This window comes from Saccopteryx leptura, chromosome X (assembly GCF_036850995.1).
Source record: "Saccopteryx leptura isolate mSacLep1 chromosome X, mSacLep1_pri_phased_curated, whole genome shotgun sequence".
In the NCBI taxonomy this organism is placed as follows: domain Eukaryota; kingdom Metazoa; phylum Chordata; class Mammalia; order Chiroptera; family Emballonuridae; genus Saccopteryx; species Saccopteryx leptura.
In genome coordinates this window covers 124140699-124163186 of record NC_089516.1, presented here as the reverse complement: position 1 = coordinate 124163186, position 22488 = coordinate 124140699, and the positions used below count along the sequence as shown (strand labels likewise).

At 39.2% G+C, this 22488-nt stretch overlaps 1 protein-coding gene across 6 annotated transcripts in view; it reads left to right on the top strand.

Moving 5' to 3' along the window:
• The window catches only part of SMARCA1 (SWI/SNF related, matrix associated, actin dependent regulator of chromatin, subfamily a, member 1), a 109153-nt gene that overhangs the window by 35266 nt on the left and 51399 nt on the right, over positions 1-22488 (top strand). For all 6 annotated transcript variants that reach the window (XM_066356378.1, XM_066356383.1, XM_066356377.1 and 3 more), the window contains one exon: positions 2410-2529. In XM_066356378.1, coding sequence (XP_066212475.1) covers positions 2410-2529 — 120 coding nt within the window. The remainder of the gene's footprint in view (positions 1-2409; positions 2530-22488) is intronic.

Below are 22488 nucleotides of genomic sequence, written 5' to 3'. Positions count from 1 at the left end.
GTTGTTATAAAAAACGAATAAATTTTTGTATTTAATTACATGTGTCAAAACTGTATTTGTTGCACTGGATTAAAAATTGTTTTCTGATAAGTTGTATTAACTGAAAATCTTTTGTGAACATTTCACGAAATATTAAACCATTATTTGTTAAGGTATACTGATGTTTCAGAATACTGTGTTTCTGTGTTGATTTTGCTTTTTGTCACAAATTATTTTGGACAATTTTAAACATAAGCAAAAGTAAACGGATCCATCCATGCTGTTGTAAAAGGTAAGATTTCCTTCTTTTTATGGTTGAGTAGTATTCCATTTCGTAAATGTACCACAGCTTTATGCTAAGTGAAATAAGCCAGTAGAGAAGGACCAGCACCATATAATTTCATGTGGAATCATTATTCCACATGTGTTTGAACCAGTGGTTGAACAGCACTGGATTAAGCGAAGAAAAAACCTCATAGACACATCCACCAGTACGGTGATTACCAGAAGGAAAGGGGGTGAGGGAAGAGGTAGAAGAGGGTAAAGGGGGATAAATGGTGATGGAAGGAGAGTTGACTTGTAGTGATGAACACACAATGCAATATATAGATGATTATACAACTGAAACTTAAATAATTTGTTAACCAATGTCTTCCCAAAAATTCAATAAATAAAAAAAAAATAAAAAAGTTAAAAAGGACTCTTTTTTAGAGTAAAAACTCTTTCTAAAAACATAATCATTACAGTATTATTCCACCTGCAAAACCCCAATTATTCTATAATAATATGAAATATCCAGTTAGTATTCAAATTTCCATTTGTTTTATAAATAGCTATACAGTTCACACATTGCCATTGGTTGGTGCATCATTTATATCTTTTCAGATATGTAGTTCTCCCTCCCTTTATGTATTAGTTCCCTTGTCATTTATTTGGTGTAGAAATTAAGTTATTTCCTTTTTGAGTTGCTCACATTTAGGGTTTTGTTGATTCCATCTCCATGGGGTATTTTTCCAAGTTCACATATTTACTATATTTCCTGTAAATTGGTAGAATTTACTTTTCAGATCATTTTAAAAAATTTCTGAGGATATTTATATATATTTATAATTTTTTTTTATGTTTTATCCTCAGGTGTTAGTTATTTTATAACTAACTCCCTCACCCCTTGCCTGTGGCAACCACCAATCTGTTGTCTGTATTTTTTTTTTAAATTCCACCTCTCAGTGAGATCATATGGTAATTGTCTTTCTCTGACATATTTCACTTAGCATAATGCTCTCAAGGTCCATCCAAGTTATTGCAAATGGCAAGATTACCTTCTTTTTATATGGCTGAATAATATTCCATTGTGTGTGTGTGTATATATCACATATTCTTTAATCCATCAACGGACACTTAGGTTGTTTACATGTCTTAGCTATTGTAAATAATGCTGCAGTGAACATGGGCGATGCAGATATCTTTTCGAGTTACTTTTTTGCTTCAGATAAACACCGATCAGTGGAATCCTGGATAATATGGTAATGTTATTTTTAATTTTTTGAGGAACCTCCATACTGTCTTCCATAGTGACTACGCCAGTTGACATTTCCACCAGCAGAACACAAGGATTCTCTTTTTTCCACATTCTCACAAACACTTGTTTGTTGATTTATTTACCATAACCATTCTAAAAGGTGTGAAGTGATATCTTATTGTGGTTTTGATTTGCATTTCCCTGATGATTAATGTTGTTGAGCATCTTTTCATGTATCTGAGGCCAGATATTGAATTTTGAGTAATTTTGTTTTCATATGCAAAATGTATTGTTTAACTCAAGTTTTCTTTTAGTATTATCTATTGTCCCATTAAAATTTTGCAATAGAAACTGTAACATGACTTTGACTCAGTGGATAGAGCATCTGCACAGCATGTAGACATCTTGGGTTTGATCCCGGGTCAGGGCACACATGAGAAGCGACCATCTGCTTCTCTTCCCTTCACTCCCCTTCTCTTTCTCTTCTGCTCTCGCAGCCAGTGGCTCGATTGGTTTGAGAATCAGCCCCAAGTGCTGAGAAAAGCTCAGTTGATTCAGCATTGGCTCTAGACTGGGGTTGCAAGGTGGATCCTGGTTGGGGCGCATGTGGGAGTCTGTCTCTATCTCTCCTCCTTTCATTTAAGAAAAATAAAAAAGAAAGAATAATATGGTTATATGTTTAATGATAAAAGATTTTAAATAAAGTCTAATTGAAGAATATTTTCATTTAAGTATTTAAAATACTTGGGGCAAGTAAAATTTTTATGTTTGATGTTAACATTGCATTCTTAACTTGTAAATTAACAGATTGACTATTTCATGTCAAAACCCGATTGATAAAGGTAGACTATACTCAGATATTTATAAATAATTTAATGATAATTTTCTAATTTTAATGCATTCAAATTTAGACTGCAGAGATGGATGAACGCCTGCAGAAAATGGGAGAGTCTTCTCTGAGAAATTTTAGAATGGACACTGAACAAAGCTTGTACAAGTTTGAAGGAGAAGATTATAGAGAAAAACAGAAGGTAACTTTTTATCCTTAGCCATTAGACTCTCAGATTAGCATTTTCCCCATGACAATTATAAAAATCACTGGCACTTACCTATTACAATACTCTGCTATACAGTGAAATTTTATGTAGGTCAAAAGATCTCTTTTAATATATTTTTCTGATTTATCTTTATTACCATTATTGGCATCACCATTTTTGCTGCTGTTGCTGCTATGTCTACTATTTTTTTTTTTCTTGAGAAGAATTATAGGAGTATAGTTGAGTTCCTGGATTCTGAAGCTGAAATACCAATTCTATAACTAAGTGACTTTGTGCACTCAGTCTTCTCAAATGGAAGTTATAGTAATTACATCTTAAAATGATTCTGAGGTTAAATGTGTTAATTTTTATAAAGTAATTAGAACAATGTGTGGCACTTAGTACTAAACTTATTAGTGATAATATTAACATGTAGTTAAATAATAAGATGACTTTATTAAAGGTGGTCTCATTTATGAAATAATGTCATATATTATACTACATGGACAGCAAGAGTCCTTTGAAAAGATGAGAGTTTTATTTATTTTGTTTGTTTTAATTGAATTGTGGCTGTAGTTTTTAAATGACTAAAGACTTATTGCAAAAATAAAAATAAAAATACTGAACTATTCACATATGTCCTTCACTCAGCTTTCCCTAATGTTAACAACTCACATAATTATAGTACAATGATCAAATCCAGGAAATTAACGTTTCCCCTAATGTCCTTTCCCTGTTCCAGGAGATACGGTCCAGGATCCCACATTGCAATTTTTAAAAACAGAGCTTTATTTTGTAACTTACTTTCTCAATCTCTTCACCTTTTTCACCCAGTGCCCCAACCCAATCCCCTCTGCTCTGGCAACCATCACTTTGACAGCCATGAGCCTGTGAATTTTTGTTTGTTTGTTTATATTATTCTTTAGATTCCACATATAAGTGAAATCATATGGTGTTTGTCTTCCTGTCTGACTTATTTCATTTAGCATAATACCCTCTAGGTCATGGAGATGTGAAGTAATGCATGGGAAATATAGTTAATAATATTGTAAAAACTGTATGGTGTCAGGTGGGTACTGGAAATATCAGGGGGAACCTTTGTAAAGTGTATGATTGTCTAATCGCTATGCTGTACACCTGAAACTTATAGATAATGATACTGAATTTGAACTGTAATTAAAGCAAAAAAGCTTAATTTTAAAGAACATTTTAGATTAACACCATAATTGAGCAGAAATATAGAGTTCCCATGTTTCGCCTGTTCCCACGCAAACACAGCCTCATCCTTTATCAACATCCCCATGATATAGTATGATTGATACATTGACATCATTATCATTTAAAGTCCATCATTTACGTTAGGGTTCGCTTTTGGTGTTGTACATTCTATGGGTTTGGATGAATTTATAATGGCATGTATCCACCATTACAGAATCATACAGAATAGTTTTACTGCCCTAAGAATCCTCTATGCTTTGCCTATATTCCTCCCTTCCCTTAATGCCTTCAACAACTGGTCATAGTATTTTTTTCTTTTCTGGAATATCATATAGTTGGAAACTTACAGTATGTAGCCTTTTCACATTGGTTTGTTTCACTGAGGAATATGCATTTAAGCTTCCTTCATGTCATTTCATGAATTTATATAGTTCATTTCTTTTAAGTACCGAGTAATACTCTGTTTCTGGATGTATCACAGTTTATCCATTCACTAATGAAAGACATCTTGATTGCTTTCAAGTTTTGCCAACTGTGAACAAAGCCATAACATCCATGTGTGTAGCATCCACTGGGTATGAGAACAAATGTTGGAGACTTTCAGGAGTTAAGATGTTACTTTATTGGCCAGTTTAACCTGCGCAGGGGCGAACTCCCGAGATGTCCGGAGACACCTTGCCCACAAGGAGCTGCAAATGGGAGCCGCGCCTGGAGCTTACAGCCAGGCCCTTATATATCCTAAGTGAGCAAGCATAGACAGAAGCAGATGTGGCAGTTTAGCTATTGGCTAGGGAGGTCACACGCAGCATAGCAACAGGGGCCGGCATAGCAACAGGGGCCGGTTTTAGCTTAGTGGCGAATTTCAAACCTAAACTTCTGATAAGGGTCTCTGACCTTCTTTGTTCCCAGCCTCACAGGAGCCATATCAGCACTTACTGTTCCTGCAATAGTTACACTCTTTGGCAGCCCCAGCATATCAGTACTCCCTGAATCTAACATTCCCCCATCTCTTTTGGGCATAAATCAAACCCTTGATTCTTCATCGTTGGGGAGAATGGTATAAGGCTGGGGCTCATGAGAATTTTCTACTTTAGCTGTAGCTATAAGCTAATTGGGTCTTATACACTGGCTAGTGATTAGCCTACTACGCCTCTCACAATGGTCAGCGATGAGCTCAGGGGGAGAGGGGTATTTATAGGCGAAACCTACAAAGTTACAATGTTTTCAGCACATTTGTACAATATCTTTGCAAAAGTACACAAGCACACACTGTTTTAAGATAATAAACTGCTTTCCTGCAATATCTGCAGGGCTGATACACAAGGAACGTGTCCTGCCTTGTATTTTTCTTCTCTGCACTAACTTCTTACAACTTACACAAACCTTCTGCAACTTACACAAACCTTCTGCAACTTACATAAACCTTCAACTTTTATGCACTTTCTTATCCAGAAATAACTGGCCTTCATAATAACTTGCCTTTCCCTTTTCTTTTCAAAAGTACCTCTATACTTTATACTTTCTATGATCAAAACTATACAATTCCTTTCTAGTCAAAACTCTTGATTTAAAAATTTTTAACCTTTAGTAACAATTAAGTTGACTTTCTTTTTATCCTAGTTTCCCTTTTCCTAAAGCCTGATTAAAAGAGTCCTTAGTTAGTTCCTCTAGGCATTAGCCATGCGTGGACCAGTTAACTTCTGGTTTGTGGCTGAAGCAGGGCATGCTGTCCTTCTCAGGGTCAGCTTATAAGGGTTGGCGGGGTCAGTCTTCGCTGTCCACAAAGGTGTCTCTGCTGGGACTGCAAGCTTCAGCCGGCTGCGGTGGACCCAGGAGGGTATGCCTTCTACCTTGGCAATAGTGGGGGTGCTCAGGATCATGGTGTGTGGACCCGTCTACGTGAGAGTCAGTCCTTGGGTGGTGTACTTCTAGAAGTGCCTCTTGGACAGTCTTTGAACAGTTTGCTGAGTAACCTGTAAAACCTTCTTATGTCCTACTTTCTACAGCACAGACGTATCCCTTGATGGGGCCGGGAAGCCTGGCAGGCTTTCAGTTCAATGACCTTTCTTTCTACTCTGGAGCAGGGCCTGCAAGGACTTGAGGAAATTATGATTAGAAATCTCTAGTTCCCCTCTGGTCAATCGAGGTACAAGGGGCACAGGTTGCCCAAATAAGATTTCATAAGGGGTCTATTTATTGAGATAGGGGGTACATCTGGTTCTAAAAAGGGTGAAAGGGAGGAGCTCAACCTAGTTTTCGCTGGTCTCCCCTCTCAGCTTAATTATAGTTTCCTTCAGAATCCTGTTCATTCTTTCTACCTGTGCTGAACTTTGGGGCCTATAAATGCAATGCAATTTCTAATTAATACCTAACTTAGTGGCTAATTCTTGAGATATCCTGGATATGAATGCAGGTCTATTGTCTGATCCTAGGGCTAGGGGAATGCCATATCTAGGTATGATTTCCCTTAATAAGACTTTGCAGACTGTGGAAGCAGCCTCTCCTCACGTGGGGAATGCTTCCACCTATCCTGAGGTGTCTAATAATACCAGTAGATACTTATAACCTGACTTCCCAGGGGTTATATCTGTGAAATCTATTTCCTACAGTTCTCCCGGAGCTTTCCCCCGATACCTCATAAAGGGGGGTAGCTTCTTATTCTGTGCATTTACTCTGGCACAGATGCTGCACCTCGAGACAATGGAGTGGACAATATCTCTGATGTTGGGCCCTACATAATACTTCCTGATAAGTTGTTCTAGCTTGTTTTGTCCTAGATGGGTACTAGTATGAATACTTCCTACTATTTCTCTTACTATTCCCTGGGGTAAATAGAGCCGGGAGTCTGGAAGCTCTATCTCTCCCTGTTGATTTTTCTTCCCTTTCAACTGCATCCCTTCCTGCTCTTCTTCTGGGGAATATCTAGGATCCGGAGGTAGCGTTGGCTTAGGCAGCAATGGCAGAAGGCTTTCTTGTGGCCTAGTGGCTGCCCCTCTCTGGTGTCCTTTGCAGTGGATGATGGCAACTTTGGTAGGTAGCCAAATGGCGTTTAGGAGGGCAAGAATTTCATTGCGATTTTTAATGTCTTTCCCCCCTGCTGTCTGTAAGCCTCAGGTTAGTCCTATTAGCTCTGCCCTTTGTGCAGATGTTCCTGCGGGCAGTGCTTTCTGCCATAGGACCTTATTTTCCATGGCCACTGCTGCCCCTGCATGTCGCTGTCCATCCTTAATAAAACTGCTCCCGTCTGTAAAGAGGGTCAGGTCTGCCTTCCCATATGCTTGATCCCTAATTCCGGGCGGGAGCCAGTCACTGTGTCAAGGATTTGTTTGCAACTGTGGACCAAAGTGGAGTCGCTGGGTTCAGGGCAGCAGTTTTGAGGAACTGAACAGATGGAGGGTTCAGCAGCTGAGCCTGATACTGCACTAGCCGCACATTAGATAGCCACCAGTCAGGAGTGCTCGCAGCACTTGCTCTACGTAGTGCTCCTCAATGACTTTGATGTCATGCCCTAAAGTTAATTTACTAGCCTCCTTGACTAGTATGGAGGTGGCAGCAAGTGCCCTCAGACATGTTGGCCATCCCGAGGCTACAGGATCAAGTCTCTTGGACAGATAGGCGACAGGCCTCTTCTACGACCCAAGTTCCTGGCTCAGTACCCCTAAGGCTACCCCTCCCTTTTCTGCTATAAATAGCTGAAAGGGTTTGGCCAGATCCGGCAGGGCCAAAGCTGGGGCAGCCGCCAGGGCCTCTTTCAGTGCTTGGAACGCTTGCTTCTTCTTATCTGTCCATGTGAACTGCTCTTCCTTACCCCTGGTTAGTTCATGCAGGGGTTCAGCTAGTTCTGCAAAGCCTAATATCCACAGTTGGCAGTATCCTACTGCACCCAGGAATTCTCATACCTGTCTCTTGTTAGTAGGCTCGGGGATCTGCAAGACCATCTGAATTTGCTGGCTGGACAATGTCCTTTGCCCTCCCTGTAAGTTATAACCCAAATAACTTACAGTTTGCGTCACAATCTCGGCCTTCTTGGCGGAGACTCGATACTCCATTCGCCCGAGATCTTGTAGCAGGTCCAAGGTAGCTTCCTCACACTCTCCTTTATCCTTGGCAGCTATGAGGATGTCATCCACATACTGGAGCAGTACAATTGACGGATGGGAGAAGCGGAAAGCCTGCAGATCTTTGCTGAGGGCTTCATTAAAAATGGTGGGGGAATTCTTAAACCCTTGTGGTAGTCTGGTCCAAGTGAACTGCCCCACCAGTCCATTATCTGGGTCATTCCATTCAAAGGCAAAGATCCCTTGGCTCTGAGGTGCCAGGGGAATACAAAAGAAGGCATCCTTCAAATCTAGGACAGAATAATAGGTATGGGTTGGGGCAATGAGCTCAGTAAGGTATACGGATTGGGCACCGTGGGATGAATAGTCTCTACCTGTGCATTCACCTCCCACAAGTCCTGGACCGGACGATAGTCTTGGCTCCCCGGTTTCTGGACAGGAAGCAGCGGGGTGTTCCAGGCTGATTGGCACCTTCGAAGGATGCCTGCCTCCAGCAGGCGTTGCAAGTGCCGGGTGATTCCCTGTTTAGCTCGGGCTGGGACCGGGTACTCCCTGATCTTAACCGGTCTAGCAGTGCTAAGCAGTTGCACCAGGACAGACGGTTGGTGAGCAGCCAAACCTGGGGGGTTGGTTTCCGCCCAAACCTCAGGTACCCGGGCATGCAGGGCGTCTGGAACCCTTTCCTCAGCCTCCTTACCTTCTAGGACGGTGGCAAGTAAGTGTTCTTCAGACAGTAGGACAATTACTTCTATGCTGACCTCTGCCTCTTTGTGAGGAGGTTTCTGGGCAGTGGCAGCAATCAGAATTTTGGCAACTTCCTTCGCCCTGCCAACCTCCGGATCATCCCTATTGACATACATCTTCTGGGATATCTCTAATAGCTTGCTTCTATTCTCTCCCTCGAACCCCTCAATCTTCTGAAGCTTTTTCCTAATATCTGAAGTGGCCTGAGTCACAAAGGCTATATTTACTAGTCTCCTGTTCTCTTCTGCCTCAGGATCTAGAGGGGTATATTCTCTATAAGCCCCTATGAGTCTCTCTAGAAAGGCTGCTGGGGATTCCTCTCTTCCCTGGATGACTTCACTTACTTTACTAAAGTTGATTGACTTTCTAGCTGCTGCCTTGAGCCCCCCAACAGAGCCCAGCGATACTGGAGGAGCACGTCCCTTCCCCCAGTGGTATTAGGGTCCCAGGTAGGAGGTTGAGACGGGAGAACGTCTTCTATTTCCCTTCGTCCCTCCTAAGTTTCACTTTCTTCTCCTAATACTGCCTTAGCTGCTTCTCTCATTATTCTGTCCCTTTCTTCAGAAGTGAAGAGGGTTTGTAAAATCTGCTGACAATCATCCCATATGGGCTGATGGGTCCTAAAAATGGTCTCAAGGAGAGATATTAGTCCCTGAGGTTTCTCGGGAAATGGGGGATTCTGATGTTTCCAATTGTATAAATCACTAGTGGAAAAAGGCACATAGATGAGGCGAGGAGGTGCCCATGGGCCGGCATCTGGTGCCAGCGGCGCCTCCCAGAGAGGCAAAATAGCTGCGCCTCCCAGAGGAGGAGGCAAAATGGCTGCCCTCCCGGAGGAGGAGGCAAAATGGCTGCCCTCCCGGAGGAGGAGGCAAAATGGCTGCCCTCCCGGAGGAGGAGACAAAATGGCTGTATCTACCCACACATCCATATACAGGTATTGGTCTGGGTGGGGAGCCCTATAGACCGTGGCTCTGACAGCAAACAAAATTGGAAGGTCAAAAGTGCCCTCTGTGGGCCGTCCCACATTAAATGCAGGCCATTCCAGCTGGCTCAAGGTCCGGAGGAAACCTGGACTTGGCTGCGGACCTCCGTACCCCTGAGCCCTCTTCTGGAAATCAGAAAAATTCTTCAACAGGCACTCGAGCAGGGATCCTGGCACAGACTCCTGTTGTCCCATCCTAGATGAATCAGGAATAATGAGAAAGGGTAGGATACAGGCAACACACACTATTAACACAAGGAACACACTTGTCTCTCTCACACTCAACTCAGTCATTTGAGCTCAGACAAAACGCAGCGCAGCGCAAAACGGATTCCTAATGTGACCGGTCACTCCTAAAGTTAACAAATCCAAATATCCAAATTTCAGAGAGTGGCGTCCCGCTTCTGAAAGCCCTGGGTGGATTACCGGCAGCGTCCTACCTACCACCTCAGGATTGTGTGCTCCGGAGCCCAAAATCAAACCAAATGAGGATCCTCCGTGAATACTTACTCAGCTCGAGCTGTCCTTCCGGTCTCCAACCCAAAACTCCGCCAAGGGAGAATCCCGGGCGAGCCCCCAAAATGTAGCATCCACCGGGTACGAGAACAAATGTTGGAGACTTTCAGGAGTTAAGATGTTACTTTATTGGCCAGTTTAACCTGCGCAGGGGCGAACTCCCGAGATGTCCGGAGACACCTTGCCCACAAGGAGCTGCAAATGGGAGCCGCGCCTGGAGCTTACAGCCAGGCCCTTATATATCCTAAGTGAGCAAGCATAGACAGAAGCAGATGTGGCAGTTTAGCTATTGGCTAGGGAGGTCACACGCAGCATAGCAACAGGGGCCGGCATAGCAACAGGGGCCGGTTTTAGCTTAGTGGCGAATTTCAAACCTAAACTTCTGATAAGGGTCTCTGACCTTCTTTGTTCCCAGCCTCACAGGAGCCATATCAGCACTTACTGTTCCTTCAATAGTTACACTCTTTGGCAGCCCCAGCATATCAGTACTCCCTGAATCTAACATTAAGACATCTTGATTGCTTTCAAGTTTTGCCAACTGTGAACAAAGCCATAACATCCATGTGCAGGTTTTTATGTGGACATAGATATTCAGCTCCTTAGAATCAATACCAAGGAGCATGATTGATGGATTGTATTGTAAATAAATATTTAGTTTTATAAGAAACTGCTAACTTGTCTCCCAAAATGGCTATACCATTTTGAATTTGCATGAACAATGAATGAAAAAGTTCCTGTTGGTATACATCCTCACCAGCATTTGGTATTGTCAGTGTTCTGGAATTTTGCCATTCTAATAGGTGTGTAGTGTTATCTCATTGTTTTAATTTGTATTTCCCTGATGACATATGTGGAGTCTCTTTTCATTTGCTTATTTTCCAACTGTATATCATCTTTGGGGAGGTGTGTGTTCAGATCTTTTGCCCATTTTTTTAAAAAATTTATTCAGTTTAGAGAGGAGAGAAAGTAGAGAGTATGAGAGAGAGAAAGAGAGAGAGAGAGAGAGAAAGGGGGAAGGAGCAGGAAGCATCAACTCCCATATGCGCCTTGACCAGACAAGTGCAGGGTTCTGAACCGGCGACCTCAGCATTCCAGGTCGATGCTTTATCCACTGCGCCACCACAGGTCAGGCTCTTTTGCCCATTTTTAATCAGTTTGGTTGTTCTCTTATTGTTGAGTGTTAAGAGTTCTTTATATATTTTAGATAATAGTCCTTTGTCAGATAAGTCTTTTGCAGAAATTTACTCCGAAGCTGTGGCTTGTGTTTTCATTTTCTTGACAAAAATTGCATTTTTGTTGCTATGTCTCCTTAGTCTCTTCTGATAGTTTTCAGTTTTTCTTTGTCCTTCATTACCTTGACACTTTTGAAGAGTATTGGCCAGTTATCTTGTATTTACCTCTCATATTGGGTTTGTTGACATTTTCTTGTGTTTTGATCAAAACTCTGCATTTTTTGGCATGAATACCATGGAAGGAATGCTGTGTCCTTCTCAGTAAGTACATCATACTGGGGAACATATATAAGATGTCACTTTATCTTATTACTGGGGATGTTAACCTTTATCACTTAGTTAAGGTACTGTCTGCTGGGTTTCTCCACTGCAGGGTACCTATTTTTCCCTTTGTAATTATAAATATCTAGGGGGAAGATACTCCTCAAACCTTTATGTACCAATTTGAGCACCTACTGGTGGAGTTTGCCTGCAACAGTTTTTATTGTGGTGTTTGCCTAATGATGATTTTTAGGTTTTCCTTAATTAATAATCTACACTCATTCATAGGATATTGTTGTAAAGAAGAGCTATCCCTTCCCATTTATTCGTATATTCATTTATTTATAGTAACATGGGCTCATGGATAGTTATTTTATTTTTGAGTTATAATACAATCCACTTACTATTTTGCTTAAATTATTTTATAAATCAATTATATATTTTAACTGACATAAATGAGTTTTATTTTAAAAAGAGCTTATTCTTGAGTATTGCTTTTACTGAGAAAAATGAAGGGTGAGCCATTTTAGTTTGCAGAACTAGTACACTGACAATGCACTCATTATTTCTGGTAGTTTTTAGAGTCTTGACTTAAATCTAGATAGTTATATCTATAAACTTAATTCTGACTATTACTGGTTTATTGTGATGAGATACAGGTGACTGCCTGCATTCACAAGGTGGGAATTGTCTTCTTAATATGCTTTTTAGATCTCATTAAGTGATACAAATTTTATAAATTTTATAGCTATTCCCTTGTGCTTACTTATAATAAAAATGTTTTACGAAGTGGAAGAATGTTAAACTGTGAAGAATGTAAATATCATTGGAACTTCTATCTATATTCTTAGAGGTAAATTAGACTCAGTAAAGTACTTATTTATTTCTAATATAGCTGATTTCTTGTGTTTATAATTCTAGCAAAATAATGATATACAAAGAAATTTTAATAGTAATGATGATGGTGTATTTTTATAATTGACTGTTTGACAAATCAGATTTTTCTGAGTATCTTGAGTTAAGATTATGTACATATACATAATATATATATTACCCCTCCCAGGAATGCATAGTTTATGTAACATTTGAAAAGAAACTAAATAAATTTACCACAGGGATAAAATAGAGAATTGAAATGATTTAAAATTTGATCTGTTCATGTTAAATATCATTTGATTTTTGAAAGATATTGTTCAGAAAATAAAGAGGCAATAATGTATATTTTATTATATGTATTTGACAAAACACTTGTATCCTAAAGGTATAAATAAGTCTTGCATAGAATAACAAGCCTTTACAAGATATTACATACCTTTACAAGATTAAACATACCTTTACAAGATATTCAAGATATTCAAGTGGTCCATAAGCATATAAAAAGATGCTGATACTATTAGTCATCAAAGAAATTCAAACTAAAATCATGATGAAATAAAATGATAAATTTACTGAAATGAGCAAAATTAAAAAGTCTTAAAGGGCCAAATATGGATGAACATGTGCAGCTCCTGGAGCTCTCATACATTGTTCTGGGATGATAAGATGATAAAACCACTTGGGAATAATTAGGCAATTTCTAATAAAGGTAATCATACAACAATCTTTTGACCCACTCTGGGGTATTATTACCCAAATTTCAGCTATGTTATTTACTCAAGAGAAAATAAAATTCTCAAAATTACTTTTCAGAAGTATTTATAAAAACTTTAATAACAGTACTACAACATAATAAAGGACATATATGACAAACACTCAGCTAATAAATTGAGATTATATTTTATTTTTGTCTCTACATATTTTCTAGATAGGTTCTTAAAATAGGTCCATACTATCTTTTGAAGGAATCAGAAGCTTGTAAGAATGTTGTTTATATATAAATCATGGGAGTAACACAGCAAGGTAGATTTTTATATATGATTTTTTGAACCACTTGCAGTACTTTACGACCATACCTGGTAGATTGTCATAATGACTGACATTGCTACTGAATAAATTAACCTAAATAAGTTGTATAAATGTATTCTTGTCTAAAAAAAACTAATTCAGCATGATTTATTCTGCTTTTGAAAGTTCAGGAATTGGTCTTTAATACTTATTTCAAATTTGAATACCTAGACTTTCCAACAAATGTAAGTTAAATGGTCAAACACATTACTTTTAGAAAGTTAATTTAAATTATTATTGATTTATTTTTCACCTCAATTAAGAAAAATAAAATATTGGTTATTTTAAAATATTACTATTATCCCACATTAATCCATCTAAGGGGAAAAACAAAACTAATTTTAATGTTCTGGGTATTTCTCATTTTATGTAAGTTCACATTACACTATACATATCTCATAAGTATAGAGTTAAAAAAAAGACCCTGAAGGTTATTTACTATAACCTTCCTTTTGTAATTAAGAAGCCTCATTATAGCATTTAGGATGGTTATCCAGACTCTGAATACGGTCATGTTGGGAATCCTACTTTGCTCAGGAAAGCTCATTTCATTGTTTTATATTCTCTGGTTCTCAGCAAATTTCTTACTTGATTTATAAGATCCTTAATGGAAGAAGTTATTTTATTCATCTTTCTATCCTTGACACTAACTTGCAAATAATACAACAGGTACTGAAAACATTTTAAAATTATACTGAGTAGCAGTCTACTTTCCTGTGTATGTCCACGTTGTTTTTAATCTTACAGATCAATGAAGAACTGTGTTCTTTTCTGTTTGATAGACTTTTACTTATATGGATGCCATCATTGTCTATCTTGAATCTTTTCTTCTCTAGACACTGTGAGAGTTTGTAGATTTCAAACCATCCTAGTCATCATAGTTTATCATCCACTCTTTAAATATGACACCAAGGTGGGAACTCAACCCTTAGATAAGGGCAAGTATAGTGAGACAATTAATCTTGGATTAATGGCTGCTTTTGCATAAAGACACAAGTCTAGGCACTGTGAAATAAAGGAAAATGTCTGAACAAGAAAATCATTTCTATAGACTCAAGAATTTTTTACTGTCAGTTTTATTTTTCTTTCTTTTTCTTTTTAATTGAATTTATTGGGGTGATACTGCTTAACATATTATATAGGTTTTAGGTGCTCAGTTGTACAACACATCTCTGCACTGTATTGTGTGTTCACCCCTATAAGTCGAATCTTTGTCCATCACGATTTATCACCCTATACCCTTCTTCACCCCCTCACTCCGGCAGTCACCACAGTGTTGTCCATGTCCATTTTTGCTCAATTTCTCCACCTCCGCATCACCAAGCCCCCCCCCCAACCTAACAGCTGTCAGCCTGCTGTCTATGAGTCAGTCTCTGTTTTGCTTGTTAGGTCATTTTGTTCATTAGATTCCACATATGATGGAAATCATACACTATTTCTCTTTCTCTGACTGGCTTATATCATTTAACATAATGCTCTCCAGGTCCATCCATGCTATCACGGAAGGTAAGATTTCCTTATTTCTTTATTACTGCATAGTTATCCCATTGTATAAATGTAACACAACTCTTTTATCCATTCATCTACAGGTGGGCACTTAGGCTGCTTTCAAATCTTGGCTATTGTAAATAATGCTGCAATGAACATAGGGTTGCATATATTCTTTTGATTTAGTGTTTTGAGTTTCTTCGGATAAATTCCCAGAAGTGGAATCACTGGGTCATAAGGTAGTTCTGTTTTTATTTTTATTTTTTACGAAACTCCATACTGCTTTCCACAATGGCTGTACCAATCTGTACTACCACCAACAGTGCATGAGGATTCCCTTTTCTCCACACCCTTGACAACACTTATTTTTTTTGTTGCTTTATTTATTAATGATAACCATTCTGACAGGTGGAAGGTGATATCTCATTGTGGTGTTTTCTTTTTTAGGTGAAAGGAGGGGATATACTGTAGTGAGGCAGACTCCAGCATGCACCCAGACTGGGATCTACCTGGCAACCGTGTCTGGGGCCAATGCTTGACGACCAAACTATTTTTAGCACCTGAGGCTGACTACTTGGACCAACCAAGCTATCCTCAGCATGCTTAGACCAGTTGAGCCACTGGCTGAGGGAGAGGAAGAGGGAGAGAAGGGGAAGAGAAACAGACGGTCACTTCTCCTGTGTGCCCTGACTGGGAATCCAAAATGGGATGTCCATACAATGGGCCGATGCTTGATCCACTGAGCCACTGGCCTCATTGTGGTTTTAATTCACATTTCTCTGGTGACTAGTGACATTGGGAATTTTTTCATATGTCTATTGGACATCTGTGTGTCTTCATTAGAAAAGTGTGTATTCAGGTCCTTTGCTCATTTTTTAATTGCATTGTTTGTCTTCCTGGTGTTGAGTTTTGTAAATTCTTTATAAATTTTGGATATTAACCATATAGGTGTGGGCTGATTTCTGGGCTCTGTTCTCTTCCATTGATTTATTGTATATATCTGTTTTTTTAATTTAATTAATTGTGTTTACATATATCTGTTTTGATGCCAGTACCATGCTGTTTTGATTACTATGGCCTTGAAGTATAGTTTGATCAGGCAGCATGGTTCCTCCAACTTGTGTGGCTATTCAGTATTTTTTGTGGTTCCATAGAAATTTTTAGAATATTTTTTCTAGTTCTGTGAAATACACCATTGGTATTTTGATAGGAATTGCATTGAATATGCAGATTGCTTTGGGAAGTATTTGAATAATGTTAATTCTTCCTATCCATGAACACGGTATATGCTTCATCTTATTTCTATCCTCTTCAATTTTTTTCTTTAGTGTCTTGAAATTATGTGAGTACAAGTCTTTTACATTCTTGGTTAAAATTATTACTAGATATTTTATCATTTTTAAAGCAATTTTGAATGGTATTGTTTCCTTTTATAGTTTTTCCTCTGATAGTTCATTATTGGTATGTAAAAATGCAACAGGTTTCTGGATATTTATTTTGTATCCTGCTACTTTACTGATTTTTATTTAAAAGTTCTAGTAGTTTTTTTTTTTAATGATATCTTTAGGGTTCTCTATGTACAGTATTATGTCTGCTGCAAGTAATGACAGTTTTATTTCTTCCTTTCCAATTTGGATGCTTTTCATATTTTCTTGTTTGATTGCTATGGGTAGGGCTTCCAGTACTATATTGAATAAGAGTAGTGATATTGGGTATACCTGATTTTAAGGGAAATGGTTGTAGTTTTTGCCCATTTAGTATGAATGTTGTGGCTTGTCATATATGGCCTTTGTTAAGCTGAAGTATATTCCCTCTACTCCTGCGTTGCTGAGAGTTTTTAACATAATTGGGTGCTAGGTATTATCAAATGCTTTTTCTGCATCTATTGATATGATCATGTGATTTTTATCCTACATTTTGTTTATGTGATGCATCACGTTTATTGATTTGCAGATGTTGTACCAACCTTGCATTCCCAGAATAAATCCCACTTGATCATGGTGGGATTTATTTAAAATATTGCTGAATCTGGTTTGCTAAATATTTTGTTGAGAATTTTAACACCTATGTTCATCAGGGATATTGGCCTATAATTTTCATTCTTTGTACTGTCTTTATCTGGTTTTGGAGTTACAATAATGCTGGCCTCGTAAAATGAGCTTGGGAGTCTTCCCTCTTGAAATTTTTGGAATAGTTTGAGAAGGACGGGGTTTAATTCTTCTTTGAATGTTTGGTAAAATTCACTAGTGAAGCCATTTGATTTGGGAGTTTTGTTTATTGGGAGTATTTTGATTCCTGCTTCGATTTCACTAGTTATAATTGATGAGATTCTCTGATTATTCTTGATTCAGTTTTGGAGGACTGAATGTTTGTAGGAATTTATCCATTTCATCTAGATTGTCCAATTTGTTGGCATATAGTTGTAATATTATCTTACAATCCTTTGTATTTCTTTGGTATCTGTTGTCCCTTCTCTTTCATCTATGATTTTATTTGGGTCTTCTTTCTTTTTTCCTGATGAGTCTTGATAAATTTTGGTCAATCTTGTTTATCTTTTCAAATAACCAGCTCTACATTTCACTGACCTTTTATTGTTTTTTTAGGCTATATTTTGTTTATTTCTGCTCTAATATTTATTATTTTCTTACTTTCACTTTGGCCTTTATTTGTTTTTTTTTTGGTCAGGTTCCTTTAAATGTAAAATTAGATTATTTATTTGAGATTTTTTTTTGTTTCTTGAAGTAGACCTGTAATGCTATGAATTTCCCTCTTCTGCTGCTTTTTCTGTATCCCATAGATTTTGCATTGTGTTGTCATTTACATTTGTTTCAAGGTATCTTTTGATTACTTCCTTGATGTCATTGTTCACCTGACATGTTAATTGTTTAGTAACATGCTACTTAACTTCCATATCTTTGTGTATTTTTGTTTTCTTCTCTTGTGATTCTAGATTCATAGCATTATGGTCAGAGAAGATGCTCGATATGATTTCAGTATTCTTAAATTATTGAGCTTTGTTTTATATCCTAACATATGGTCTATTCTAGAAATTGTTTCATGGGCACTTGAGAAGAATGTATATTCTGCTGCTTTGGATATAAATTCACTGAATATACCCATCAAGTCCATCTGACCTGGTGTGTCATTTGAGGACACCATTTTCTTGCTGATTTTATGTCTGGAAGTTCTGTCCATAGATGTCAGTGGGGTGTTAAAATCCCCCACTATGACTGTTGCTGTCAGTGTCTCCCTTTAAGTCCATCAAGATTTGCTTTACATATTTAGGTGTTCCTATGTTGGGTGCATAAATATTTACAAGGATTATACCCTCATATTGGATCACTTCCTTTATTATTCTGTAATGTCTTTCTTGTCTCTTACTATAGCCTTTGTTTTAGTCTATTTTATCAGATACAAGTATTGCTATCTCAGCTTTTTTGCCCTTTCCATTTACATGATAAATCTTTTTCCACTCATTTATCTGTAGTCTGCATGTATCTTTCATTCTGTGGTGGTTCTTGCTCTTTTATTCATTCAGCTACCCTATGCCTTTTAATTGGAGCATTTAAGCCACTTACATTTAAAGTGATTTTTGATAGGTACACATTTCATTGGCATTTTATTTTATTAAGTGTGTTCCTTTCTTGGTCCTCTCTTCTTCATTCTCCCTTCTCCCTTCTTTATTCTTCTTTTACCTCTTCCAGGCCTTTTAAAATTTCTTGTAATAGTGGTTTGGTGGTAACAAACTCCTTTAGCTTTTTCTTGCCTGTAGGCTCTTTATTTCTCCTTCAATTTTAAATGATACCCTTGCTGGGTGAAGTAGTCTTGGTGTTAAGTCCTTTATTTTGATCACTTAGAATATTTCATGCCAATCCCTTATGGCCTGAATTGTTTCTGTTGAAAAATTAGATGACAGTCTCATGGGAGCTCCCTTGTAGGTAACTAACTGCTTTTCTCTTGCTGCTTTTAAAATTTTCTCTTTGTTTTTAACACTTGTAATTTTCATTATGATGTGTCTTGTTATGGTCCTCTTCAAATCCATATTGTTTGAGATTCTCTGCACTTCTTGGGTATCTTTTTTCTTTACCAGCTTAGGGAACTTTTGTGTTATTATTTCTTCAAGTAGGCTCTGAATCTCTTGCTCTGCCTATTCTCTTTCTGGTATTCCTGTGATTTGAATGTTGTTATGCTTCACGTTATCTTAAAGGTCCTTTTTTTTGTATTTTTCTGAAGTGAAAAGTGAAGAATCAGAGACACAGACACCCACATGTGCCCGACCAAGATCCACCCAGTATGCCCACTAGGGGGCGATGCTCTGCCCATCTGGGACATTGCTCCATTGCACCTGGAGTCATTCTAGCACCTAAGGTGGAAGCCATGGAGCCATCATCAGTGCCCGGCCAACTTTGTTTCAATGGAGCCTTGGCTGCGGGAGAGGAAGAGAGAAATAGAGAGAAAGGATAGGGGGAAGGGTGGAGAAGCAGATGGGCACTTCTCCTGTGTGCCCTGGCTGAGAATCAAACCTGGGACTTCCATACACTGGACCGACACTCTGAGTCAACCGACCAGGGCCTGAAAGGTCTTCTAAACTATTTTCATGCTTTAAAATTTTGTTTTTTCTTTATGCTGCTCTGCTTGGGTGTTTTTTTCTACCTTGTTTTTGAAACCATTGATTTGATCCTCTGCTTCCTCCATTCTAATGTTTAGTCCTTCCAGTGTATTCGTGATGTTGATACTGTGTTTTTTTCATTTCTGATTGGTTCCTTTTTATGGTTTCTATGTCCTTTTTTACATTTGCTATCTCTTTGTTGAATTCACTTTTTTTTTTAGTATCTTTATAACCATTTCTTGGAACTCTGTATCTTATCTCCATTACATGTAGCTCTTTTTCTATAGACTTATTCTGTTTTCTGTAGATTTATTCTGTTTTGTCATTTGGGAACTGTTTCTTTTTCTCCCCAGTTTAGCTGCCTCTTTGTGTTTGTTTTTGTGTATTAGATAGATCTGCTATAATTCCTCAGTCTTTGTGGTGTGGCATTATGTAGTATGTGTTCTGTTGTGTCTAGTGGTGCAGTTTCTTTGGTCACCTGAGCTGGGTGCTCCAGTAATGTCCCTTGTGTGTGTTATGTGGGCCCTTCTGTTGTAATTGAGACTTGGTTGCTATTGAAACATTGTGCATGGGCTTGACCCTCAGTTTGGCTGACTGTGAAGCTCTACCTCAACCAAAGTGAGTGAGTTGCTGTGCAGGTACTGATCACAGAAAGCAGGATTTGTCTCAACTGGTTTTGGTGCCTGACAAGATTTTTCTTAGATATGCTGCTTGTGAAGCTAATTGGATCCAGATCTTATGTGGTCTGAAGCTGGCCACTGGGTGTGTTGTTTCTGGGTCTCTTGAGTGGTAACTTGGTCCAGGCCAATGTAAGATGCTGCCTGTGACTGGCCCTCAGCAACCTGTTTGGAGCTACAAGTGATCCAAAGTTTGTGGCTGCTTTGCTGTGCTTAGGTGAGTGCAGGAAGGACCAAACTGCACACCAAGGCTGGCTTTTAGCAGCCCTGGGCCTTGGGGCAGGTCAGCAAAAGTCCTATGGCACCACAAGATCTCTGTTTGCCTCTGCTTGCTGGTTTCCTGTTAAGCTCAGTCACTTAAAGAACCTTTGGTGGAGTCAGGAGACTGGAACTAGAGGATATACCCTGAGAGGAAGGTGCCTGTCAGGCTTCAAGAAAGGTGATGGGTGTAGCCTCTACCCCAGAGCCACAACTCTCAATCTTTTCTGGATTTGGCTCCTACCTCAAAAGGGCAGAGCCACTAGGAAACAGTAGGGTGGGGCCTCTGGAGCCTGGAGGGTGGGTATTCCAGCAACCAGGAAGGTGTTCTTATTGAATTTCCCATCAGGGGAAGCCACCAGTCAGATTCACAGGAAAGTGGTGGAAATGGTTCCTGCCTCAAAGCTAGACAACTGAATCACTGTCACCCTCTGAGTCTGCCCAGACTTCTACTCGCTGGCCAAAGCCTCTGACTCCTCAACAGGGCCAAATCTCCTCAGGGTAGGAAAAGAGGGTGTTTTGAGAATGGAGAAATTACTTTCCCCCAACCAATGCTGTATGGAGGGGAGTGCTCCACCCAAGAAGATGGTGACTGTGGTATTGGAGAATGATTCCACACAAGGATCCTGGTGCCTGTCCCCTCATGTTTCTTCCCAGTGCCACAAACCCGAGTCATCTCCTTGATTCTAGTCTGCTCAGCCCTACCTCCACCAGAGCCCAGGGTAACTGCCTGTGAATGATATTTTGTTTACTGGCCCTTTAAGAGGGTGCCTGCATCTCTAAGGACTCCTGTCTCTTTCTGGCAGACAGAAACTTCACTGCTTTTCACAGACAAATGATATGTGGTCACCTCATCTGTAAAGCCAGTAGCCACAGCCACCATCACAGCTGCCTGGCCCATGTAGGTTCGCATTTGATTCGGACAGACAGTAATGAAACAACGGAGCCAAGAACTGGTGGGCCATTAGCTTTAATCCTAGTTCACACCTGGCGGACGAGAAATACACACAGTGGGAAAATACTTCCCTTTTCATTTGGCTTCCAAAGCCACTGACTTATCCGAGTTTCCTAGAATCAGAGTTTCTACCTCACCAGCCTATTCACCTCTGTTCCCCATCTCCTTCTCTCTGCACAAACTGGCTTCTCCCTCAGCACTCTGCCATCTAGGCTGCTTCTCTTCTCCTCCATGTGGCCTTTCTCTGCTCTCCCCCAGCATGGGCTCCTCTGCCCCATTTCATAGTTTAGAAATCAAAACCTTTAATCCAATATACAAACAAGGAAGTCTCTGATACAGAGTCACTTATCTGAGGTGTAAATGGGATTCTTCATGAGAGTGCACCACCCCACATCATGCAGCAGTCAAGGGTGTGTGGAAAAGTTTAGTCTTAAAACTAAGCCTTAGGCTATAACAACCCTGCCTGCTTACAGCATGTCCCCACACCCAATGCAAACTATAAGTGAACAAACATATATCATATTTACAAATTTATTTGACCAACATCATCTCTGCTGTAGTGCTCTGGAACAGGAGGCCTGGCTTGGGGTATAGGCCCCACACTTCTCAGGAAATCCCCCCTAAAGCTTCAGTTACTCTCATGAACTTCAGCTGCCTCTGGTGGGAGTGAATACAGACATTCTTGCATCTTATCAGCCTTGCTGTGGTTTCTTCTGTGAATTCTTGGTAATAAGAATAAGAGTCCTCTTCATTAGTCTTGAGTTGGTTATTCTGGATTATAGTTCTTTTTTTTTGTTAAATATTTATTAATTTTAATTTACTGTGTTAACATGGATTCAAGTGTCCCACTCAATATAACACATTCACCCCAACCCCTGTGTCCCTATATACACCCCCTTTGCCCCCCTCCCCATAACTCCATTCCCCCTTCCCTCTGGGATTTGCTCTCCTGTTATCTATATCTCTGTGTTATGTAGGTATAATTTCACTAATCCCTTTACCTTCTTT